The sequence below is a fragment of the Antechinus flavipes genome, chromosome 4, assembly GCF_016432865.1.
Source record: "Antechinus flavipes isolate AdamAnt ecotype Samford, QLD, Australia chromosome 4, AdamAnt_v2, whole genome shotgun sequence".
Lineage (NCBI taxonomy): Eukaryota > Metazoa > Chordata > Mammalia > Dasyuromorphia > Dasyuridae > Antechinus > Antechinus flavipes.
In genome coordinates, this window is record NC_067401.1 from 84834206 (window position 1) to 84855130 (window position 20925).

Consider the following 20925-nt stretch of genomic DNA (forward strand, 5'->3'; position numbering starts at 1 on the left):
ATAAACTACTTTTAAGTGATTCAGGTTTTGGTTATAGGGATTTTTCTCCTTTCACAAATAATATTAACAGTGTGGCTTCATTAATGTCTTATTTTAAGTCACATTTTCAGACTTAAAAAGGTTTATTGGAAATCAGGTAGTATCTGTTCCTATCTTATTTTATTGCATTTATATAGAACTCTTTGTAAACTGAGGGTCCCTCCCACTCTGAAAATGAGAGTAGTTTTTAGCAAGTTTTTTTTTTTTCTTTCAGGGAAAGGCAACAGTTGAATGTACAAATTAAACTGTTTGCTTTCCTTTTCCCTAATCCTTCTCCCCATGACTAAGTTCTATGAAAAGTTAAAAAAAAAAAAAAAAAAAACCCAACCAATCAAAATCAGAATATGGAAAAGTGAAAACTGCAGTTTACTTAAAGATAATGTTTGCTCCACATACTTAACAAAAGGCAGCAGCTTAAATAAAGGTAAACCACTTAAAAACCAACAATACTTTATGAAGTTTAAGTCACTGCCTTGAATTGTTTATAAATTTCATCCAATTTTATTGCAGGAATTCATTGTTAAGGCAGAAAAAGTTAATATTACATATAAAGAATGATTTTTACAGAGGAGGGCCAAAGTAGGACTACAGATGCCTGGGCACAGGGGCCTTCAGGTTACATATTTTCTCTGACACCATGTGCTTATTATCTGTTGTCACAATTTGGTTCTTAAGTGGATGGATTTACATAAATAGACACATTAGAGATTATAAAATGACCAAAAAAAAAAAAAAAAAAAAAAAAGAGTTGAATGTTTGCTGAAAAAATAAACGTAGCTAATGGAAACACATTAATATGCTGTCAATAAAAAATGTCTATGAGAGGACAATGGCCATTTATTTGTGAGATGTTGTGCACATAATTCACTCCTAAATGACCAAAGGCAGCACACAGCCTCGAGAGGGGATGGACAATAGGTTGCCCCATGTCATGGCATATCTTTCTGGTAAGATATAGAAAGCCTGAAAATAACTGAAGTCCAACACATACTTTACTATTATGGACCATGTAAACCCAATAAACAATCAGCCTCAATAGTTATAAGAATCTGAATTACAAACTAAAACTGCTGACATTTAGGACATCCCTCAAGGCATTCCCCAATCTTCCTTTAAGCACTATATGAAGTGGACAGGATTACAAATTAGTATGTTCAAGGGGGAAAAAAAAACAAACACTTTTGCAGTTTAAGAAATGATTATGCATTAAAATAAAATTGAGTTTTCATCACACATGTGCAGTTACTAGCAAGATAGTAATCAATCTTTTAGAAAATTCTTGGAACCATGAATGCTGGACAAGATCCCAAGCATGTAGAGGAATTCCCTGCTGCCAGGGGTGACCAGATAGACCATAAGGGCAGTAGAAGCCAGCTCCTCTTGGATCCTGCTCCTCAGGAACTGTTCTTCCCACTCTAACCTCCACCCCCCAATACCAGGCAGGACCTCTGACAGAGTCTGCTCTCAAGTCCTGCTTACTTGGGTTCCTTTTATTCTGGTGCCATTTCTTAAAAACCACAATTCTTAAGTAGGTGATGGTGACCATAAGTAAATACCTGTTCACACACTTGGTACTCTGATGTTTATGCCACAGCTCTGGCAGCAGTTGGAAATGTAGAAAGTTTACCTGCCTAATTTACGAAGACATTAAGGTTTTCTTCTTTCATGGTGGCAGGAGTCCATGCAAGATTTGTAAACAGCAATATAAAATACTGTAAACATAACTCAACAGATCTTGTATAAAACAGAAGTAAATCCAAATTTACAAGTGGGTAAAAAAAACAGAGGGTAGCTTCACATAAAAGTCCTCCCTCTTTTGTCAGGTGATTCTTTTAAAATTACAAATATAATCCTGAGCTGAAAAAACTTGGGATTTGGGGAAGAGCTATTGTTGCATACAAAAGGAATGTCCAAAAAGAAGTTTGCTCTCTTCTTGCTGCTCTCTAGTGAAATTCAACTGCCAGACAAAGTTCTGAATGTGTTACTTTGGAGAAATTTATAGTTTAGTGTGGCGCCCAGGTCTGGACATGGCTGAAGCACTTGACATGACGGCTGCTGCGGCTGCATCCTCTGCTTCCTCCAGCTCATCTTGAAGCTCCTGGCTGACACTAGACTGAAGGGCTGCAGGAGTGAGCCACTCCTTGGGAAGGCAGCTTTGGAGGAATGGTATACAGGAGCTGAAGTAGGCGAGTCGATTAACCCAACGAGGAATCTCTTTCCCACAAAGAATCTACAGGAGGGGGGGGAAAAAGGCAGGTTTTGTGTTACATGAAAGATAAGGTTAATCTTGTCTAGTGCTGAGGAACGAGGGTAAGTCCGTCACAGGCCACATTTCAAGTGCCCTTTGACAAAAGCTACCTACCAATGAGGGGCCTGGAACTTTACAGCAAATACTATTCTTTGCTTTCTATAATATTTAGTAACATCACCTGCCTTTTTGCTCTTCATGTTCTTCGCAATTATACTGGGAAACATTTAGGAAAGTTTAAAGTTATTCCAAAGTAAGACACCAGGCTAATATATAATATATGGTAGCCTTGGACAAGTCTATCCTCTCATTTTCAGGGTCCCCTATGGCTCTTGGTGCATTCCTAGGCATGTTCCTCCAAGGGGAACCACTCTGCTCTTTTTCTGAACTCTGCTCACATGGCTCAGCTGAGGCAGAAGAACAAAGTACCAGGCCTTCTTTACTTGCCCTGAGGCCTGGGCTCTTTGGCCTTTTGATGCAGCCTCAGGTTCCTGAACTATGCTGCCCAATCCAATGAGGCCTTGACAATCACTGTGAACTTTTTGTTTGTGTCATCCTTAAGATCTGGGGCAATCTTGATTTTTTAATTCATATTCTTAAAACTTGGTATATGCTAAGTGTTTAACAAAGGCCCTTTCATTCATTTGACAAATGTTCTTTCCTTTCTTTCTTCACTTCTTTCTCAGGCCTGAGAACCTGTCATATGAAGTTTATCAAAGCATTGGAATATATCAAGGATAAAATCTCTTCCTGCACTACAGACTTAATTGTTCTATGACTCATTCTCACCACAGCCACACAAAAGTATTGATTCCTAATTTATTTCTATCCTATAGTTCCCTTGGGTGCATGAGAGCATGATAATTGGGGAGGGGGGAGACAAAGAAAGGGAAAGAAATAGAAAGAGGGATCCCACTTGACTGAGAAAGTACTTCCCTACTCAGTCTCCTGACCTTTATTCTGCCTTTGTCCCATACAAGTGGGAAGTTACTATAACACTGCATCTTAGGTGGTGTAACTTAGCTCTTCTACTTTTTTTCCCCTAACCTTTCCCTTCTGCAAGTAGCAGAGGTGAGAAGAGAGCCTTATGTGAAGAACAGTGTAACAGCTGCCTGACAGGAAGGAGAGATGTTCTCCATGCTCTAGATCTGTGTCACAAGGTCAGAGTGCATTCTCAACAATCAGTGGACTTGCTGAGTGGAATGATATCCTATTGATGATAACGTGTTCCCTTTGTCCATCGATAAAATCTCTAGGGATGAGCTGGGGAGAAGAGAAGAAATTTCTTCCTGAAATTATTCCCCCAAAGAATAAGTTAAAATTCAATGTAGATTTACACCTGAAAACCTCATGTGTCAGATAACTAACATTTATAAAGGAAAAAACTCACTGTACTATGTGCTCAACAAGACTTCTTAGATAGCATATAGTTTATTAAAATCTTCATATACAAATTTAATTGGCTTTATTCTGTAAAGCAATTACCAACGAATTATCAAAGAAACAAGTTTTAAGGAGTATTTTCAGAATCTCTCATCTTTAACCTGTGCACCAGCCATGTCATATAGATGCTCTCTCTTTTTATTTCTACTTCCAAGTATCTTTTCTTTTTAATCTACAGCTCGAGTGCTACCTTTAATATGAAGCCTCACCTAATTCTCCTCTCTGTTAGTGAACTCCCTTGCAAAGTAACTGAAGACAAACAAGAGTTGCAGGGCAGAGAGTGCTGGACGTGAAGTCAGAATGACCCAAGTTTGAATCCTGCCTCAGCTGATTACTAGCCATGTGACCCTGAGTTAGGTGACTTATCCCTAACTTCTCCCAAATTCAGTTTCCCAATCTGTAAAATGAAGATAACAGCATCTATCTCATTGGGTTACTGTATGGAGCAAATGAGATAACATATATAATATGCTTTAAAAAAACAGTTATTATATTCTGTATATATTTACTCTCTCTCACACACATATACACACATTAATTACAGGCATAGGCAAGGACTGTTTGGTTTTTTTATAAGTAGACGGGTAATGGAAAGAGCACTGGACTTGGTGTCAGGAAGACCAGAGTTTAAATATTGCCTTAAAGTCTGAATAACTTTCAGTGAGTCAGTCCCTTTCAGAAAGATGGGAATAACAGCTCTACTTGCCACACAGGCTGTTGTGAGAACCAGAAAGGAAAATCTCTGTAACCTCCACAGAAGTTAGTTATCACTATCTATACCTCCACTGCCTAGCACACAGAGAGCCTGGAACATAGGAAGCACTTAATGCTTGTTGATGGCTGATGTCTCAGAATGGTTACAATTCCATTTTAAAGAAGACAGACAGAATGAGACTTGGATTTGGAAGTGAATTCAATTAACATTTATTAAAAAACTCCTACACATCAAGGTCTGGGCTGCAGAAATTGACACCAAAACAAGAGAGTTCCTTCTCTCAAAGTTTTGGAATTTTGGGGGAACAACATAAGCAGAAATTATTAAATGCAAAATATATACAGAAAAAATTTCTAAGATTAGGGGAGATCAGAGTTCTTAAATTCTCTAGATTTATTTATTTAGGAGCTAGGGAAACAGGTTTGAAGTAGATAGTTTTCTTAATCAGCCAGAATGGGAGGAATGAAGGAGGAGAGTGGAGGCCCTGTGGCCCACAGCCTGAATCTCAGGAACCCAAATGCAGTTGGAGTCAAAAAGCTCAGCTTTGGGATGTGTGACCTCACTTTGGGTACTCCACAGAGCCACTGCTGGAAGTGGTTTTGGTTAAATACGATGAAATGTAAACTATTTGTTATTGTCAATCTTGAGGCAGTATCGGAAAGGCAAAGAAATAAGGAAAGCAAAGGTGGAAAATGGCAGAAATGGGGTGAGGTAGCTCCAATGAAGTTTGTTTCTGAGAAGATACCAGCTGGTCAGGGAGGAGCCAAACGGAAGCGCCTGGAAAAACAATTACCTCTCACGAGAGAAAATAATGACCAAGAAGTCTTGTGACTTTATTTCAAACACTTGCAATTTAGTCAATAAAAACAATTTCATGCAATAAATGCAATTTAGTCAATAAAAATGCCTAACTTAAGAACTCTGATAAATGCAATGACTATGATTCCATAAAGACTGATGATGAAGCCTATTTACCGAGTACTTAATTACTTATTGAGAGGTGACAGATTCAAGATACAGAATAAAACATATTTTTTGAAATGGCCAATGTTGGAATCTGTTTTGTTAGGCTATGCATTTGTTCTAAGAGCTTTTTTTTCCCCCTCCCTCCCTGCACTAGGGGTAAAGGAGTTGGTAGGACGGATAAGGGATAGATAAGGTGATACAGCCCTCTCGTTGGCTAACAACGCCCCCCTCCTCCCCCCAAAAAAAAACAACAACAAAAAAGGAGGTTCACTAAAACATTTAAAAATGCATGGAAAAAGAGAGGCCTGTATCACAAAAAAGATAGCCTTAAAAGTAACATGTCTAATTTATTACAGTTTAAAGATTTGCAATTTCATACATAATTTTCCTTTTTTATTCTATTTCTTATGTGAAAATATTTGCTGTATGCTAAGTTTGGGATTTAAACACTAAACTAAAGTTCAAGTCTTGGCCAGATATGTTCAACTGTAGAGCACAACAAAAAATCCAAATTGTCTCTTGGGCTCTATCCCTTTGAAAATGCTGAAGTGGTTTCTGGGGCCCACGTTTATAACATAGCAATCCTAAGACCCCTAAGCAGCATGGTGCAAGAGAAAGAGCAATGGGACTAGACTAAAAGTTAGAAGCCCTGTATTTTTAGCTTTGGCCTTTTTTGATCTGGAGCAAGCAATTAGGCCATGTTGTTTCTTAGGTCTTCACATCTGTCAAACAAATGCCAATGTTGGGCTACATTATTTCTAAGGTCCTATTTTCCAGTTTTTGATTTCATAGATAAAATTTTAAACAGGCTTCTGAAGGTATATGAATTCTGAATGCCTGCATGATTATCTCATATCTGTCACTGCACGTATAGATTCCCCTTGTATAAGAGAGGAGTATTGTTACACAATTTGAAAGGAGTTTAATTTTACAATATTCTTCCAATGAGATATCTACTTGAGAGGCGAGCTGGTATAGTGATAAAGGGCTGGATGGGGCAGTTGGGTGAACTAGTTTGGAGTCCTACCTGAGATACTTATTAGCCATATGATCACAAGCAAATCACTTATCTTTCAAAGTCTTAGTTTTCTCATATGGAAAATGTTAAATGTGAAAAATTATTCTCTCTGAAAACACTTTGAAAAAAATTTTTTTTCTGGATTAAGCAGCAGCAGAGAACCTTTATAAGAGATAGTTAATTTTAGATGTGGTGCTAATCAAGGAAATGGTGAACTATCTGACTAAGAATCTGAAGGCGAGATAACTAAATGATGATTCACCTAAATTATATGAACCATATGGAATGACATTGTGGGTGTAACAAGAGTCATTATTTTAATATCCCTAGAAGACTAGGGGAAGAGTACAAGAATACAATGAGCAATGACTCTTCTTGCCACCAGTGAAGCAATTTGATAAACAAGGAATAACATTTTTAAAAAGAGAATTTAAAAATTATCTTAAAAGCAAGGAACAGTGAAGTAGCAAATGTCTTAAAATGGACTAAGTAGAGATATGGAAGAGGCATCAGAAATGCACTGTATTCGTAGAGGTTCTTATGTAATCCTGTCATTTTACAGAGATGAGCAACTGAGGCTGGGAGAAGTCAGTTACTTGCCCAAGGCCACAAAAGATATTAAGAAGTGAAGCAAGGAGTTAAAATTCTAACACATTTATAGAATTCAAATCCAGCACACTTTCCATTCTATTTAAAAGTGCCTCCCTTTAAATTGTAATTAAATATTTCAGTCCTACAAGAATTTGTTTGTTCTGACTTCAGGAACATAAGCCTATTATCAATCAGGATCCCAATAATCACTCCTCCAATTCCATACAATCCAGCCCATTTTGGGGAGCATTCTTTAACTAGTCAGTCAAGTTGTAGGGAAAGCTCATGCAATGAGGACTTTAAAGACTTTTTTTTTTTTTTGGGAGGCCATGGAAGCATGACTTTTTGCCTCCTGAATTACAATGACATTGCAAGATTACACAAGGGCAGCATAAGCTTGCACAGAACAGGAATTTAATAAATTTGATTTGGGAGATTTCATTGTTTTGGGGAGAAATACAAAAAGACCAGAATGAGGGAGGAAGCAAAGTAGAAATGGCACTGGATCATGTGGGGAAGCCTTGTCATAATCTCTGGTCTCATATTAATTGTGTGACCCTAAACAAATCGCATAAGTTCTGTTATCATATTGCCTTTACATAAAGTAAGAGTAGAAAAATTAAACAGCGAAGATGTAATTAATGAAACAAGAAACAAATACTAAATAGCATTGTCTGTTTGGAAGCCCTTTTGGATACAATTTCATTTACCTCTGATAAAGCTGAAGAAAAGTGATTGCAGTTTTTATGCATCAAATGATAAGCATTGCCTCTGTACTCTTTCCCCAATTCTTCTACAATCTTTTCTAAATCATTTTCTAGGAAGTCAGTGCTTCCCAAAACAACAGCTTCTCTAAAACAAAAGGAAAAAATATAAGTACATAGTATTTTAGGTATTTATAGGCTTGTATTTATAATCTGGTAGTCTTAGAATATTTTGATTAATATAAGAAAAGGAACTATTAGTATAAGACAACCAGAAAAATAAGATTTCTTTCCCATTCTAATTATCTTAGATTTGAATTTAAAATACATGGTTTTAAGGTACATTAATTCTGATTTGTACAAAAACAAAATTAAGTATTTTCTTTTCTTATATCAATAGCATTCTACTGTTAAGAGTCCTAGATCCACCGTAATGATATTTATGCTAAGTAAAGAAACTAAATGTTTCTGATGAAACCTACTTGACATTACTCTCCAGCTATTTTAATAAGCGTTCCATTATTAGGCGCCAGATCTATACAGGTGGTAGCTATAGTAAATAAAGAAAACAAACAAAATCTTGATTAACTACCCTTACCATTAGGAGATTGATTATATTATCTTTGCAGTAATACATTTAATTTATTTATAATTGTTCTGGCAAAGACATGCAAAGGCTAAAACAATAAAATATCAAAAAATTCAAAGTAGATTCTAGAAAGCAGAATCTGAATTACAACAGATTCAAAAGGATATCAAAGGGGAGTTTAGCTGCTATAAGGTTGTCTTGCTAAGATGGTATATTCCAAGTTATAAATTTAGAACAGCATGCGAATGTTCTGCCATCAAGATAGCTCAATTGGTATTTTGGGCTTAGTGCAAAAGAACTATAAATCTATCGTAACCTTACACTTTTACTTTAAACCTTCATTTCACAAGTTTCATTACCATTGGTTAAATAATTTTACATTTTGAATGTAATATGTTGAGGTTTAATAATTTAAATATAAATCTTATTTAGAAGCTGAAAAATAATCATTTAGTTTCAAAGATTCTGAGATAGATTAGGTCTAAAGATATGCACAACAAATTTTAGTTTATTACAATCAATACAAACATTATCTCATCAATGGATTTCAATATGTCTAATTATGCTAAATTTCTATATTGCTTCTCTTTCATTAGGAAAAAGAGAAAACTTTCAATACTGGTAACTCACACCAAAAAAAGTTAATCACATTTGATATCCTTTAGCCTTCAGAAAAGTACCAAAGGTTAACAATTTAAAACCAGGTAGAACAATGTTTAAAAGCCAAATAAAAGTACTAAATAATAAATGTTGAATTATTTCAAATCACACTGGCTCAATTTCATCTCTATGCAATAATTTCAATCAATTTAATTTATAAAATGTACAAAGATAAAAACAACATTAAAGAAGCACTAGAAGTAAGCAAGCTTATAGACATATTTTATATTGTTTGCAAATAAGGTAAGTTCTGGCAGCTATGTATGACACATAATAAAATTATCCTCCCTACTTACTTAAATTTAAATGTTTCTCCTAGTTCAGAAGCATTTCCTGGGGAAATTTCAAATATTCCAGAAAAGGGGTAAGGATGACCACCATAAGCAAATTCTGAAAAGAGAAAACTCATCATTTTTAGTATTTTTCCACAAAGTTAAAATTTAAGTCAACCAGGATGCTGAAATTTCTTTACTATTGGCGTTTATTAAATGCAAAGGATCTGAGATTATGAAAAATGAAAGCATCTCAAATGAAACTCTTTTGTTATTGGTTATTGTAGTCATGGAAGAATGAGTTGAATGAATACTCAATGAATGTAGATTTTTTTTTATTAACAGTAATTCTCTGGCATTCCTCCCCCAAGCTATTAAAGGGCTATAGTTACTCAGGTTTATTGGTCAAAAACTGTTGGCAGGCATTTCTATAGCTGAAAGCATTTCTTCAGACTCAATGAACTTTTATCTAGCATGATAATAGAGAGGAATTCCATAAAATGAAGATCTAACAAAATTCCAGCTTCACTCCTAAGATCTCTCTCAGATATTACAGTGTGACCTCAGGCACGACATGTGATTTCCAAAGTAACTTTTAAGCTTAAAATGACAAGTTTAGGCTAATGTACTTTAAAAAAACTCATAGAATAATGAAAAATAAGTGGCAAAATAGTTCGCAGGATCAGAGACTCAAATCTAGAAATGACATTAGACATAGCATTCAGTTTCAAGATGGCAGGTGAGGAAACTGAGTCTCTGTAATGAAATGCCTTGCCCAAAATTGCACAGGTAAATAGCAATATGGAGTTATACATAAAAGTCATGGTTTGACTCCAACATCCAGGGCTCTTTCCACTGAATCATACTGTTGCTAAATTAACTTTTTCATTCTTAATATCTTTGCGCTCCCTTTTCCAGGAACAAGGGATACTTAAGCTTCTGCTTTAAGTTCCTCAATTTCTCTTTGGATAAGAATTTCACATAAAAATGTGGTTTGGTGCTGAAAAATTTAAATTCAATAATTTACTACTACAAACATTACTAGTACAGAAGGCAGACATAGAAAAATATTTGGAGACTTAAATTTTTACTAGACAGTAGTAAAGAAACAAAAAGCAGAGGTAAATTTATTATTTTACTGAAAAATTAATCTCTTTAATACTTACTTCTAAGAAACAGAACAGATTCTAAATTTATATCATCTTTTTTGAGTAATACAAAAACATTCCAAAATTATTATATCAAAAGTAGCAATAATTGGATACCTCTGCCTTCTTTTCTTTTCAGAATGAAGGGGATCTCACTAATAATCACAATTTAGACAAAAGCCATCAAAGTCACTAGTAAAAGAGAAAACCATCTTCAGCCATGTCTAACGGCATTGGCATTTTTTGCAAAAAACATCACATTTTTTGAGGACTGCAAGAGGGAGGCAGTTTATTAAGTAGAAAAGCCTTAAAGAATGGTCTTCAATAAATTACACTTTACACCCTAATATCTAAAACAAGGATTAATGAATAGTGATGAGAAATAATAGGATAGAAACAAAGCACTTTGGAATCATAAAGATACGAAAGTAAGTCTTTATTAATGATGCTAACACATAAAAGCAAATGAACCTATTTTGTACTCATAAAAGCAAATGAACCTATTTTGTACTCATATTTTGTACCTTATATGCAGTCAGTATGGATAACTCTGGATAGCATTGAATTAATTGCAATAAACCCATCTGAAGTCAAAAGATGAAGTACCAAAAGTGAAGTATACATATGCATCATCATAATCAACATACATAAAACCAAATATAACTTTTAAACAAGAGGCAGATGACATCTTAATAATAGATGTAATACTGAACAATACAATGAACTAAATCTGAAATAATATAATTTTTCAATCACTATCTCTAAAGTTCTCACCACAATTTTTTCTTCATTCAGTCTTATTTACTTTTCCTCTTATTAATCTGATATATATTTAACAGAAAGGTAGCATGATATGATAGATGAATGGTCAAGAAGCCTCCAGTTCAAGCCCTATTTCTACCACATAAGAGATATGTGACTCATTTAATCTCTTAGTGCCCCAGACAGCTAAGATCATTTAAGTTCCAAATTGGCTTTCCTGGTAGAGAATATGTACCCTAACTAATCTTCACACTGATGAGATGACAGGTTGAGACTTTTAAAGAGATGACAACAGACTCGAGCTAAAGGAATGCATATTCTATCACAATTATATTGCTTAGGTGATTTCCACCCCTCCTTTCCCAAAGAATTAAGCCCTACTGGAAAGTAATTTACAAGTTGGGAAATGACTATTGAGGGGTTTTTTGGTTAATTTTCTGAACCACAGAAGCCAGAACAACAACTATTTAATAAGGAAGCACCCCAAATCTCAACTAATAAAAAATTCCTTAAGAATCACATATCTTTATGAAGTAGATTTAAAGAGACTATGTATACATACCTCTACCATACACTTCTATTCCTGAATGGAAAACTCCAATTCCAATGGATGAGGTGTATTCATTCATCCAGTACTGAAGAGGGAAAAAAAATCCCATCATAATCATTTAATTTCTAATAAAATGCAACTCAATGCTTCATTAACAAAAGACACTTATTTGTAAATTCATGCTAATCCTTTTTCATCTAGCAAAAGGATATGTAGCTTAATAAAAAGCAAAAAACATTAGAAAAAGTTGTAGAAAAGTTCGTTTTAGTAGATCAATTCTACAATCAAAAGAAATCAAAATGATACAAAAGGGCACAAACTGTCAGTAAGATCATCTGTTTTGAGTATCCTATAAATTCTCAACTAATACTCAGGTTTTCCTATTAAAATTGGTATTTCTTATTGTACTTATCTACAGATAAATGATCCCACTTTCTTATTTCTCTTCAAGAACTACCATTAAGTTAAATTTTAATAAAGTTTAATACTGGAGAAAAGCATTATTTAAATAAAAATTTAGTGTTAAAGAGAAGTTACTATGACTAGACATTTATAAAATGTCCAATATTTGGCATACGTTAAAGTACTTAAATGCTTGTTGATAACATTAGAATAGTGAGGCTGCCACTATAGTGCATATTCAATCTCAGTGAAAATACAGATCAGTCTTAACTATGATATCTGCTGTTATTTTTGTAAATTTGAAGTTTGTAAGACATTCCTATTCTAGGAAAATATACTAGATGAAGAGTGATAAAGTTATGTGAGCAAAGGTATGGGGAGAGAGATAATAAAAATGTATATGGGGGCCATTAAATAGACCAGTTGGGTATTTCAAAATCTTGCCTTGGGACAGAAGTGGGATGCTTCAAGCAGTCTGCAAGGACTTTATTTTGTACACTGAGAAAGCAAAGGGAATGGGATGATCAAAATGAGTTTTTAGATCAGTCTGGCAATTATGTCTATGATGGATTAGAAAAGAGAACTATTAGAAAACATGAGTGAGGACTCTTATTGCACGAATTAAGGAACTGGAGTGTAAAAGAATGGATATAAAAGATTACTGTGAAGAAGAATAAATGGGGCTTGGTGACTGAAAACTGAAGAAGACAAGAGAGATAAGACAAGTATCAGAATCAGGTAGTTTCATAGAAGTCAAAGAATAATTTGGGGAAGAAGGAAAGATAATCTACATATTAAAGATTGCAGAGATAAAACAGAAAGAGGGTTGAAAAACGAATCTGAGTTTGGTGATTAGTTATTAAATTGTGTTTAACAGCAACAAAGGAAATAGAACTCTATCCAAAAAAACCCCTACTTTTTTTTTTTTTTTAAAACCAGAATCACTACAAACAGCATACTCAATTAAAGCAATATTTATAAAGAACTGCAACCACCTCAGGATACCTTACAATATCACTGATTTATAATCCAATGCAGTGATGTCTCATTTTTTTAGAACCCCTTCTCCCCCAAAAAACCCCTTCCAAAACCCAACCACTGAAGAATTGTAACCACTGCTACTTGTACCTATGGAAAAAATATGTTCATTGTCAACTTGAGTCTGCATTATAAAAACTTAAAAAAAATTTTATTTGGGGAAATTTATATAAAACAAAAATTTTTTAAAGAAAAAATGATGCCATTACATTTTTCATAAAACAATTTCACACAATAATTTTCTTAGGTAACATTTTATTCAAATAAAATCAAGAACTTAACACAATTTTATAAAAATAATTTGACAAACAGAAACATACAATAAAGAGATATTTATTAAAATCAATAATTTCAGTAATGTTGAAATATCTATTTATTGGAAGTTCCTTATCCATTTATATTTAGAAATACCTACATATTTAAAATAATAATTGCCTCTGAATATTATATAGTCATGTCTTCCACTTAACTGAAACATATTAAAATTTTTAAAGATAAATTTGTTGTCCATAGCTTTAGCTTTTTCATAAATGCAGTCAATATCTTCTTGGACTGATAATTTTGAGGATTGTGCACTGAGTATCCAATTTTTCGACTTATTATGCATTTTTTAAACCCAATTACATATAAAAACAACTTCTGACATTAAAAAAAGTTTTGAGTTCTAAATTCTATCCTTCCTTGTCCTCCTTCTGTTCTCTGGAATAGTAAGCAATCTGTTATAGGTTACAGAAGGGCAATCATATAAAATACTTCCCATATTAATCATTTTGAGGGAGAAAATACACTAAAAACAAGAAAAAAAGGAAAAATTAGTTTGCTTTGGTTTGTTTTCAGACATCATTAATCTTTTCTCTTAAGGTGAACAGTATTTTTCATCATGAGTCCTTTAGGGCAGTCTTAGACCATTGTATTGCTGAAAATAGCCAAGTCATTTACAGTTGTTCATTGTACAATATTGCTATTACTGTGTACATCAATAGTCTCCTGGTTCTGCTTGCTTCATTCTGCATTAGTTCATGTAAGTCTTCCCCAGGTTTTTCTGAAAACATCCTGCTTATCATTTCTTACAGCACAATGACATTCTATTACAATCATATATCACAACTTGTTCAGCCACTCCCTAATTAATGGGCATCCCCTCAATTTCCAATTCTTAGCCACCACACAAAGGGCTGACAGAAATATTTTTGCATATGTGGGTCCTTTCCCCTCTCTTCTGATCTCTTGGGATATGGTCCCAGTAGTGATACTGCTAGATCAAAAGGAATGCATAATTTTATAGTACTTTGGGCATAATTCCAAATTGCTCTCCAGAATGGCTGAATTGATTGGTTCATGTCTCCACCAATAGTAAAGTAGTGTTCCAGTTTGCCCACATTCCTTCTAACATTTATTGGTTTCCTTTTTTGTTATGTTAGCCAATCTGATAAGTATAAATAAGTACTCATAATTGTTTTAATTTGTATAAGTGATTTAAGACATTTTTTTATATGACTATAGATAGCTTGTCTGAAAACTGCCTGTTTATTTGCTTTGACAAATAGTCAGTTTTTCAAAACTAATAACCACATTAACTAGTTTCTGAAGAAATCTTATTAAAATAATTATGCTTCATTTTTTTCTATTTTCATTAGAAAAATGTTTTTAGCTTAAATTCCCTTAAAGTGAAGTACTTTGGCACAAGAAAACAAATGTGTTATAAAATATGCAAATACCTTATGCTCTAGTTCTATGCAACTTTATGCTGTCACAATTGTTCAGAGATTTCCTTTTACATGACCTTTTTAAAAATAAATTTGATCACTTCTAACAAAGCAAAAACCCCAATTTATTCTTCACTGATATTTCTACAGCTTAATGTGAATGTGTCCAAATTGCATGAGAGCCCAAATTTTAAACCAGTGTTAATAGAACTTTGATTCCCACCAATATTGACTGAACTTTAGAAATGCAGTCCAACATAATCCTTTTTTTAAAACCTAGCCACATTTAACAAAAATTTCAATGGTATCTTATTTTTTCAGTAACATGTAAAGATAGCTTTCAAGATTCATTTTTGTAAGATTGAGTTGCAACTTTTTTCCCTCCTTTATCTCTCCTCCTTCCCCAAGATACTAAACAATATGATATAGGTTATACATGTACAATCATTTCAAATATTTCCACAATGGTCATGTTGTGAAAGGAAAATCAAATAAATAAAAAAGATGAAAATAATAAGTTTTTAGAGCATTTTTTCTCCATTCTCTTTCAGGATGTGGATGGCATCTTCTATTCCAAGTCTGTGTAATTCCCACTTTAAAAAATACATCAATTGCACTGAGCCATGGAACTGTTACCAATAGATTTGCAAAAGTAAAAAAATCTTTTGTGAAATAAGTCTCAACAACATATTAGATATTTGTAACTAAGTGACATCTTTAAGTACAACTATTGCTTCATTCACTTACAAAGTTTTTATTAAAAGTATCTAATTTTTCAAGCTGTCATTTAAATTTATTAGATTTCAAGCAACCTATAGCTAAAAGTTAAAAGGAAACATAATAGTCTTTTCTTCCTATCAAAAGCAGTACTTATAAATCCCAAATGATAAAAAAACATAGTGGATCATTTTTTCTATATGGGGTCCCTAACTAGCTCAGGATGGAAATGGCTACTTATGGGCCCCATTCCATTACTGATCTCTAAGGGTGTTTTGACCTGTAGTGAACTTGGTCAATTTGCTACCTGTAACCTGATGGCTTCCTCTCCTAGAGACTTACCATATCAATGTCAAACTTGGTGAAGATGCCAAATTGGCATAGACTATATTGGCTTAACTCTTGAGCCCACACGATGTACTTATCTAAGCCTCCATAGTAGGTGAGAATCTAAGTGTGAACCACCACGCCAGCTGGGATCAAACTCATTTACCTGGCACTCAATGCCCAACACAACCAGATATCACTCTACTATTAGCCTTTCCATGTTACAATCCTTCATATGCTCCATTTTTCTGGCCAAACTGGACTTTTATCCTTCAAACATTTCCTGGATTTTCCTACCTCTATGCCTTTGGCCTCATCCTGTTCCCAATTCCTAAAATATTTTCTCTCCTTTAAAATTCAACTCAAATACCACTATAGCTTGAGAGGATGGTAGGATCAAGTGATCTCCCCCTACCCCATAAACAGTGGGGCATATATGAGCAATTTATAGGCAACAGGGAAAGAAGTAGAGACACTGAAAATGACAGAGATGGAAGGATCCTGGAGGGGATGGGATTGAGGTCTTGTCAAGGACTCCCTTCTTCTTGAACAAGAAAAGGATGAGTAAACATTCAGAAGGGTTTAATGGCATAGCACAGGGAAGAATAAAGTGCAACTGATAGCTTCTATTTTATCAGGATAGCAGGAGAAAGGGAATCTCTGAAGGGGGAAGCTTAGGTGTTAGGGGCTGGAGCAAGGAGAAGTTTTGCAACTGGTGAAAGGAGAGCCAACCCAAGAAATTTACAGATAAAGGTTTACTATTCAGTAGTACAGGCCAACTGAAATCACATGAACTTGTAAGGGTAAGGTGCTGGGATTTCCTCCAGCTGCGTTAGTAGCGTGGGAATAGAAAGGAAGAAGGAAGATGGACGGGGAATGTGACCTAGATTTTAAAATCAGAGTGGTAGGATAAAGGACTAAAAAGAATCATGTATGGCTGATATATAGTTGAACAGGGTTCAGACTGAACAAAGGACAGAGCAGGGATGATGGTCTAGAATAAAAATGGAGAGACAATGGTTAGATATGAGACTGTTATAGATAAAGAACAGGAGATATAAGATTATATAATGGGGAAGAGTGGTAAAATTTCTGAGTTCAAAATTATCTAAGTGACAATTTATGAGTGGCAAAGTCTATGGTGTGACCCCATCTGTTAGTAGTTAGGATACTCAGATGTTTTGCTGATAACACAGTGATTGTGTTTTGAATGTCCGCAGCGGCTTACACATGAAGATCTTACATCACATTTGCACTCATTTCTCACACCAGACTGGGGGAGGAGGATCTTTTATCACACTGCATGGATTAGAAATCTGAGATCCAGAGAAATGAGAGAGGCTTGGTGGTACAGGGAACCTGAGGATCCAGTGAAGTAGAGCAAGACGAAGTATCTAGCTCTACAGCTAGGCAGGATTATTTCTGTGTGAATTATACCATGTATGTGCATACAGTAGGGTACAATCTAATATGAACAACGAACAACTTGGAGCTTGAAATATACTTATGAAACTCAAATTCTATCTTGAGAGATGAAGGGGCACTGGATACTTAAGTGATAAAGGAAGAACATCAAGAAAATCTGGAGGCAAAATTGGAAAATTGCTTCTAAATGAAAACTTGATACATATTTATTATTAAATATTTTAGAGGAATAATCTCACAGAATCCCTAATTCAAATCATAGAATACCTGGAGTCTATTGAACAGAATTTGGGAAACGATTCTCTCTGCCACCAGGGCAGATGGTAGATTTGGCTGGTATAGGTAGAGGATTTCAACAGGAAAGAGCCAACTCTTGCCTGCTTATTACATAGTAGCAGAAGGAATCAATTGCTTTCATAAACTCTCCTGTCCTGTGCTATCTTCATCCAAAGCCCAAGCATATTAAAAAACAAAAACAAATACTGTTGTGATACTGACTTTTGTAAAAAGGCTTTCAACATTCTTTAAAAAAAAAAAAAAACATAAGGTTAAAAAACAAAAATGCAGTACAAATTCTCAAATTTATATATACACATACCTAAAACTGTTAGAGACTGCTTCCTCATTTTAAGCATAATATACAATTCCAACTGAAAAACATAGGATTTATTCTTTAAGGAAGAGAAATATTCTAGCAAATCTGGTTACAAACTATATTTTTATGAAGTGAAACTTGTTTTTTCAACATAAGATCAAGAAATCTGTTTCCATGGAAAAACAAAAAATCCCATGAGGGAATTTTGGGCAAGAAAAGGATTTAAGGTGTTCGCATGCAGAGAATTCTAAAGTGGTATTGCTTTGATGGCACTTTCCTGATTTTATGCTTTTTATGATGATAGCATTTTCTAACTTTTCCTTGGATCACATGAATTTCTCTTATTTTCCTAGAAATTAGTTACTCAATAGAATGTGTTAACAAAAGTTACTAATAGATGATGCCATTATAAATCACATAATCTGGCTTGAAAAATTCCTAGATTCTAGACAAATCATTTGTCTTGCCTTAATTTCCTTCTCTGGAAAATGAGGGAAAGAGCTCTTGTATTTCTTAGGGTTACTGTGAGGATAAAATATTTGTAAAGTGTTTTGCAAACTTTAAAGTGCTATATAAATGTTAGCTAGCTGGAATTTACCTGACCTATATAACCAGACCCTTATAATGTTTCCAAAGGATTGCTGAGGTACTAGAATAAAAAATGAATACTTAATAGCTTTGCAAGTGGGTAGTGTTACCTCCATACTAGAGATGGAAAGTTGGACAGCATCAACTGATTTTTCTTTCAGCTACAAGATAAATTTTAAATTATTAGGAATAGAACTTCAAGGCTATTGCTATTCCTCTGAAAAAAAAATTAAAAAATATGCCTATTTCAAAACAGCTACATTATTATTCTGTGCCACTAAGAAATTTAAATTATCATGCTAATATAGCTCACTAGAATTTAACATTATAGTTAATTCTCTACTTTTCCCTTTGTCCAGAAAGGTCCCAATATTTAAAAGCAAGTTTTTTTGGGGGTGGGGAGATATAATTAAAATAATATTCACTAGATTATTTCTACCAGAAAGCTATAAATATAAAGTACAAATAAAAGACCAGTCAAGTCCCACTAACTACTTTGGGAGCACCCTGTCCTAATTTGCAAACATAGACTTAAGCTGTTCTATAAATATCTCATATCTCTCAAAGATAATCTCCCTGCTGGATACACTACAGTATGCATTTTACACATAAGAAATACAATGAACCACCTTCTTTATTCACCATAAACCCCCAAATTATGGCATTGTAGGAAAAAAAAATCTATTTGCTGTTAGCTAAGAAATATAGTAGAAAAAGAATGTTTTTATTTCCAAAGGATTAGCATTATGGCAGAACTAGAAGTAAAATAAAGTTGGCAGATTATCTTAAAAAATACTTGTTACATTTTGCTGATACTCAAATTAAGTAAAAAGAATAATAGTTGCAGTACCAAAACCAAAATCTTTTTTATATAAGAGTAAGGAGATGGCACTCATCTTCTCCAATCAAACTCTTTAGTGGGGTTTACTCATATAATTAAAATTTACATTCCTATCTCTAGTTAGCTGTCTCTCCAAGTATGTTATTGATGCCAAGAATGGATAAAAGAGTAACTGGCTTAGTATAACCTATCAACACATACTGATAAACAATTCAAATTACATGTTCTCCCTGATGGGGTCAATGTCACTTTTATATACTAACTACAGTATAGTACTTAACAATTTTTAGAAATCAGACTATTGTTTATCTTCAGCATTATTTTTTTTGAACAAGCATCAATTGTTCCACCTCCCCTAAAAACCCTATGATCAAAGAATATAAAGGGAAAAAGAAGTCTTCCATGGAGAAAGCAATTACAGACTCAAGTCCTCTAACTATAAACTTAATTCCTTTTAGGGCTGCCTGTGCAGTGAATATTACTAGATCATGAATTTCAGTGGCTCAATCTTTCCAAATTGAACTGGCTGCTTCCAGAATTTGCTAGTTTGATTCAAGGTCAGGATATTAATAAAGGCCTAACTACAGAGATAAGACAGAAGCTATCTATGCTACAAAGTTTAGAGAAATATTAAAAAAAGAAAAATTAAGTAGCAGACACTAGATCTCAATGTCTCATGATCCAAGTTGAAATAGTCCATGATGATGACCTGATGCTATTAGTTCTTGTTGAAGCCATCACTCTATATTGCTATGGTAGATTTGTCTAATTACTGTTAGCGCTTCTTTTCCCCCAAACTGATAGATTATTTTAAACTGACATCATTATTTAAAAAGAGTATTTAGCTTATTAGGTATTGGTCCCAATTCCCACATAATTAAAAATCTTTGAAATATCCACTGAGACTAAGATACTGGTTTTTTTTGAAGACTTGGAGATCTTTTGTTGTTACTGTTGGGGCCTGTTTTTGTAGGAACTTCTGGTGTGGGAACCATGATCAATAATAAACTCATCTTTTAACAGTTCTTAGAGAGTTGCCCAGCTCACTGAAAGGTTAAGTAAATTATCCATGGTCTCATAATTGGCATTTGCCTGAGGCAGGATCTGAATCCAATTCTTGCAGGCTCCAAGGACAGCTAGACTGCCTCTCAAAATTCCCATTTGAAAGGCATAGCAAACAGACCAATAAAAGCTTTGAAGAGGATAGTTGCTGGGACAAGAAACATTAAAGACATGTGTACTTTAGTCTTTATACAGGCAAGTTAATTAAGTCCCAACAATACACAACCAATAAGTCAGGGAAAAGGGAGAAAAAAATCAAAATTATATTTTCAAAAGTGCTTTGAGGCAGTATTCAGAAGCTAGTTTCCCTCAAAGATTCACTAATATATAAAAAGTATAATACTAAACAAATCAGGTTTTACCACAACGTACTATTTCATAGACTAAAGAACTATAAAAAACCTATGGCATGTCATAACAATGGCATGTCAACAATCCACTCACTCAAAATCTGTGGCAGAGACATCCCTGTGGGTTACTTACCTTAATCTATGGAATCTGCCTCATGGTCACACTGGA

At 34.2% G+C, this 20925-nt stretch overlaps 1 protein-coding gene across 1 annotated transcript in view; it reads right to left on the reverse strand.

The window, feature by feature from the left end:
- Window positions 1-517: 517 nt before the first annotated feature.
- The window catches only part of DESI2 (desumoylating isopeptidase 2), a 35098-nt gene continuing 14690 nt past the window's right edge, over window positions 518-20925 (reverse strand). The window contains exons 2-5 of the mRNA XM_051993452.1: window positions 11718-11790; window positions 9270-9363; window positions 7731-7872; window positions 518-2269 (exon numbers count right to left, since the gene is read on the reverse strand). Coding sequence (XP_051849412.1) covers window positions 2036-2269; window positions 7731-7872; window positions 9270-9363; window positions 11718-11790 — 543 coding nt within the window. The 3' untranslated portion in view covers window positions 518-2035. The remainder of the gene's footprint in view (window positions 2270-7730; window positions 7873-9269; window positions 9364-11717; window positions 11791-20925) is intronic.